The sequence below is a fragment of the Triticum dicoccoides genome, chromosome 1B (assembly GCF_002162155.2).
Source record: "Triticum dicoccoides isolate Atlit2015 ecotype Zavitan chromosome 1B, WEW_v2.0, whole genome shotgun sequence".
Lineage (NCBI taxonomy): Eukaryota > Viridiplantae > Streptophyta > Magnoliopsida > Poales > Poaceae > Triticum > Triticum dicoccoides.
The window spans coordinates 504,020,426-504,024,952 of NC_041381.1; the positions used below are offsets into that span (position 1 = coordinate 504,020,426).

Sequence of the window (4,527 nt, forward strand, 5' to 3'; positions counted from 1 at the left end):
TATTAATAGTATTTTTAAGTATGTTTTAAAAATTATGAACATTTTTGAAATTGTAAACATTATAGTTCATGAACCGTGGATTCTCGAACATCTTTTAAATTGAGGAACCTTTTCGAAAAAACTCATAAACAGTTTTTGATTTCATATACATTTTAAAAAATAGTATAAAACAGTAGTCATTAATTTCCTAAACCTCTAGCAAAAGAGCGCGTGAAAAAAACAAAGCCAACAAGCAGAACGAGGCAGCCGAGCAAGCGATAAATTCATGGGCCAACCCATGTGAGTGTATTAGCTGCATTTCCACATCTAAAGCGTGGAATAGGAACACCCACAAATGTAGTTTGTAGCCTTTTTGAATTGTTGGGGTGTGAGGTTTTTCCATAGTTTGTGGTTTTTTCACGTAGTAGGTTTTCCCTCCTTATATATTTTTCCTTTTTTATTTCTACATTTTTTGTTTTTCCTTTTTAATTTTTTTAGCAATATAAATAAATATTTTGGACAAATAGTTCAGCATTTTTTGGATGTGAACACTTCTTCAAATCAAATGAACATTTATTACAATAAGTGAATATTTTATTTTACATGATCATATTGATTCATCTAGTTTTTTCGTGCTAGAACCAAAGATACTGAAATAGACTTCCACTTTGTGAGAGACAAGTAGCTATCAAACAATGGGACATTGATTCATCCATTCGAAGGATGATAACGTAGATTGATTTACCAAGGTATCACCCACAAGGAACTTAGAAGAGTTCAAGTTTAATCTCAACTTGGTTAAGTTGAGATTAAGAGGGAGGAGGATTGTAGGAGATATTATCTAGGTTCCACAGGTTTCCGGAATAAGCCCAAGAGTTAGTATGGTATGTTTTTAGCATACGATATTGATGTAATCTTTTTTATTTTCCCAACAACATGCTAATCACGCATGTAGAGAAAATCGTGTGTGCAACCTAGGGGATAAGCCACATCCTATGAATAAGTACCATGCAACCATCTCATGGAGAGGATAGAACACTTCGACAATCTTCACAGCCTCATGGCTCAAGGGCACACCCAAATTGAAGTGTTAGACTATGCGGCATATGCTCTCGTGGCATGCCTTCAATCTATTAGTATTCTTCTTGCTTATGTTAGTCACCACGATATAACTCTCCATCAAATGGACGTTTAAAGTGTTTTCTTAAATGGTAAAATCAAAAAGTTGGTCTATGTTAAACAACCTCCTGGTTTTGAAAACTCTAAGTTGTCCAGCCTTGCTATAAACTCCACAAGGCTTTTTACAAACTCAAACAAGCCATGGTATGAGTGCTTGCAGAGATTCCTTGTTAAAAAAGTTCAGACTGGTATAATTGACTCAACCCTCTTCATTAGGAAACTTAATCAATGGTGAACTCTTTTTGTGTACGTTTAGCAAAGGGTAATTTGGTAAATTCATAGAAAGAAAGTTTGAAATGTTGATGATGGACAAGCCGACGTACTTCCTGGAACTTCAAATCAAGCAAACAGATGAAGGCACCTTCATCTCTCAAACCAAGTACACCAAGGACGTGATCAACAATTTTGGCATGAATAATGCCAAAGGAATTGTCGAGGTGAAGTGGTTTCATCATATTCATGTGTCGAGCATAGTTTATTTTGGAAGAAACTATTGAGGGGAAGTTGTTTCATCATATTCATGTGTCACACATATTGTATTTTGAAAACACTCACTTATTTTGCATAAAAAGGGAAAGATACTAGGAACGGTTGACAAACCGTAGCCGTTATTTCGAACCTTGTAACGAGTACGGTGTCGTGAATCACATCAAGGTCTAATGTCCTCTCAGTGGCCGATGTGAGTAACTCAGATGTGCTTGAAGTCCTGGAGCGTCCATCGCCCATCTTCCCCCTTGACCATAAACTTGTGTCTAGGGACCCACCAACACGCCGGCACCGGGTGCTCGTCAGTGAGAGCGTCGGCGCCCTTGTTCACTAGTGATATGTCACGGTCCACCTCTAGCTTGAACCCTCCGGCACTGCCTTGCTCCCCGGCCACTCCGTGTAGGTAGCACTCAAGATTGTGGAGCGTCCCCACTGTGGCCGGCTTACGGATGTACGGAGATCGTATTGTTCTTATGGTAAGCTCCACGGCCACATCCACATATCCCAGAGGTGGGTACATGGGCACGACGTCACCAGCGTTCTGCACATGTAATGCCTTCAGGTCTGGAAATGAGTTGAACGCCGACCTAAAGAAGCGGCATCCGACGTGAGGGCTCGCGAACACGATAGCAGTCACATGGAACGACTTAGTGGAGCCCTCAGGTTTGTTGATGCCGCTAGACACCAGGTCAACGGCGTTCAGGGTGGCGACCGACGCACCAAGGCTGTGGCCGCAAACGGTGATGCTGACCTCCTCGTCCTTGTACAGCTCCACGAGCCTCCTGACCTCCTTGACAACCTGCTTGTATGTTTACATGCATGGTTAATAATCAACTAATTAGATAATTATCATGTGTGATATTCCTTAGGACGCTAAAAAATAATTAGCTTGTTCTAATCAACCAAGTTGCATGGAATGTAAATGTGCAACTACTCAAGTTACAGAAATAAGAATTTTTAATCGGCTCAGAAATATAGGGTAGGTCTTTTTTTGGGCAAACATACACTCTCAACAACCAGCAGCGCCGGCATCGCTTTCGTTGATGGATGGGTAAATTTATAATTTGGATAACGACTATTAACACGCTACCCCCGAGCTTGTCAAAGCTGAGGCTGCTCCATCGCACAATAGCACCTACCCATTATGGGTAACCCATACCTGAATAAGTGCAGCCCATTTTGGACCGTTGTGTTAACTCGCTACCGTGCCATTTTTGAAGGGTTCAATTATCTGACGCGCTCATAGAGTGTGGGGATTTTTACGAAAGAAAAGGACATGATCGAATGATAGATGAGGCCCTGAGCCTCAAGATAAGACATTCTTTTTTATCTTCACAAGATTTAACTTATCTTGGGAACATCACAGTGACTTCCTGTGGCTATCTAGACCGTCGCCTTGCTTCAGTATAGTCAATCGCTTTGCTTCTTCAGTATAGTCATTGTTTAGATTATTGTAGGTAAGCCGTTGTCATTTTTTATGTTAGAACTGGAATTGTGGGAGTACTAATGTCCGGTTAGATCGACTAGACGTACCAAAGCCCTATTTATTAGTCGCTGTGGCACGGTACTTTACCTGATCTCTGGCGCTGGTCTTGGTGAACTCGGAGCTCTTGTTGCTTGACGTGTACATGGACAGGAACCCATGGTGCACCACGGCAAGGCGGTGCTGGCTCGCCGCGGAGCCCAGCACGGGCCCGGCGGGCACGGGCGCGAAGTCGAGGTCGTTGACCCACTCCATGTTCTGGACGGTGCCGCGCCACGCCACAACGATGTCGCGCCTGCCGAGCGCGGCGGCGCCCTCGTCCGTGGCCACGGCCACGTACCCCATCCAGTTGGACTCTCGGCTCCAGACGTCCGGCAGCGACGGCAGCGGCAGCAGGAGGAAGGAGCTGGGGAGTGGCAGCGACGAGGTGGCGTAGATGAACTTGGTGACCTCGTAGTTGTTGCCGTGGTGGGGCACCCCCACGCCGGCGAGCAGGTCCTCGTAGCCGTAGAAGCACGCGCCGCAGTGCGGGGAGCGCCTCTCGGTGTTGAACGCGTCGTAGGCGGCCTGCACCATCTCGCCGTAGGAGATGATGCTGGCGCGGAGGTGCGGGTCCAGAGGGTCCAGGAGGCCCTTCCACGAGTTCTCGCCGTGGAGCTCGCGCCACCTGCTGGCCACGGTTCCGAGGACAGGCGCCGGCGCCGACGACGTCGTGTCCTCGCCGCGCGGTTTCTCTTGGCCGTGCAGCCTGCTGGCTATGTCTCCAACGATTGGCAGCGGAATCGGGAGGAACGACATGTCGAGCGGGTGTTAATTCGAGGGACCTTATCGACCGATCGGCTGCGTACCAGTGGGTTTGGCTCTGTTGGCTACACTCTCTTGCTAGTGTTGAGGCCTCTTTGCTTCAGCTTGGGCGTCTACTTATAGGACGTTTCCGCGAGAACCCATGTGACCTCCAATATTATTTCATTTCTTCCCAGTTTTGCTGCCAACCACTGGACTGTAAATTTACTCGGAATTTATTCAGAAAGATATCTTTTCCTTAGAAGTAAGTGACGATTCCTTTTGCCCTTAGATCCATGCATGCTTACTGGCATATCTTTTTTAAGGAATCACCGGGCTCAAAAGTTATTTTTTTTACGGAAATGCTAAGAGCAACTCTAGCAGACCCCGCATCCGTCTAGTCCGCAAAACGTGTTTGCAGTTCGCGGAAAAACGCCTTTGTGGGCCGACGCGCACGGCCGCGGGTGCAGACCCACATAACGGACCCGTAAAAAAGCATATTCGCGAAATATGTTTTTTTACAGGTCGGCTTTGCGGGGTCTGATCTGGCACAGTTCCTCCCGGCCCGGAAAACCTAAATTTGCACCTTAATTTGATCCAATATAATGCATTTCTTT

At 45.8% G+C, this 4,527-nt stretch overlaps 1 protein-coding gene across 1 annotated transcript; it reads right to left on the reverse strand.

The window, feature by feature from the left end:
• Positions 1–1,590: 1,590 nt before the first annotated feature.
• On the reverse strand, positions 1,591–4,007 carry LOC119344926 (phospholipase A1-II 7-like). Its single transcript, XM_037615210.1, has 2 exons — positions 3,218–4,007; positions 1,591–2,443 (listed from the first exon to the last, which is right to left on the reverse strand). Exons 1-2 carry the CDS (start codon positions 3,923–3,925, stop codon positions 1,847–1,849), a joined length of 1,305 nt encoding a protein of 434 aa, XP_037471107.1. The 5' UTR covers positions 3,926–4,007; the 3' UTR covers positions 1,591–1,846.
• Between the last annotated feature and the right edge of the window lie 520 nt (positions 4,008–4,527).

Bases quoted from the DNA above. Each gene is read 5' to 3' on its own strand.
- LOC119344926 (XM_037615210.1), bottom strand. From the start codon at position 3,925: ATGTCGTTCCTCCCGATTCCGCTGCCAATCGTTGGAGACATAGCCAGC. The intron at 2,444-3,217 runs GTAAAGTACCGT...ACATACAAGCAG, and splicing joins AGACCAGCGCCAGAGATCAG to GTTGTCAAGGAGGTCAGGAG.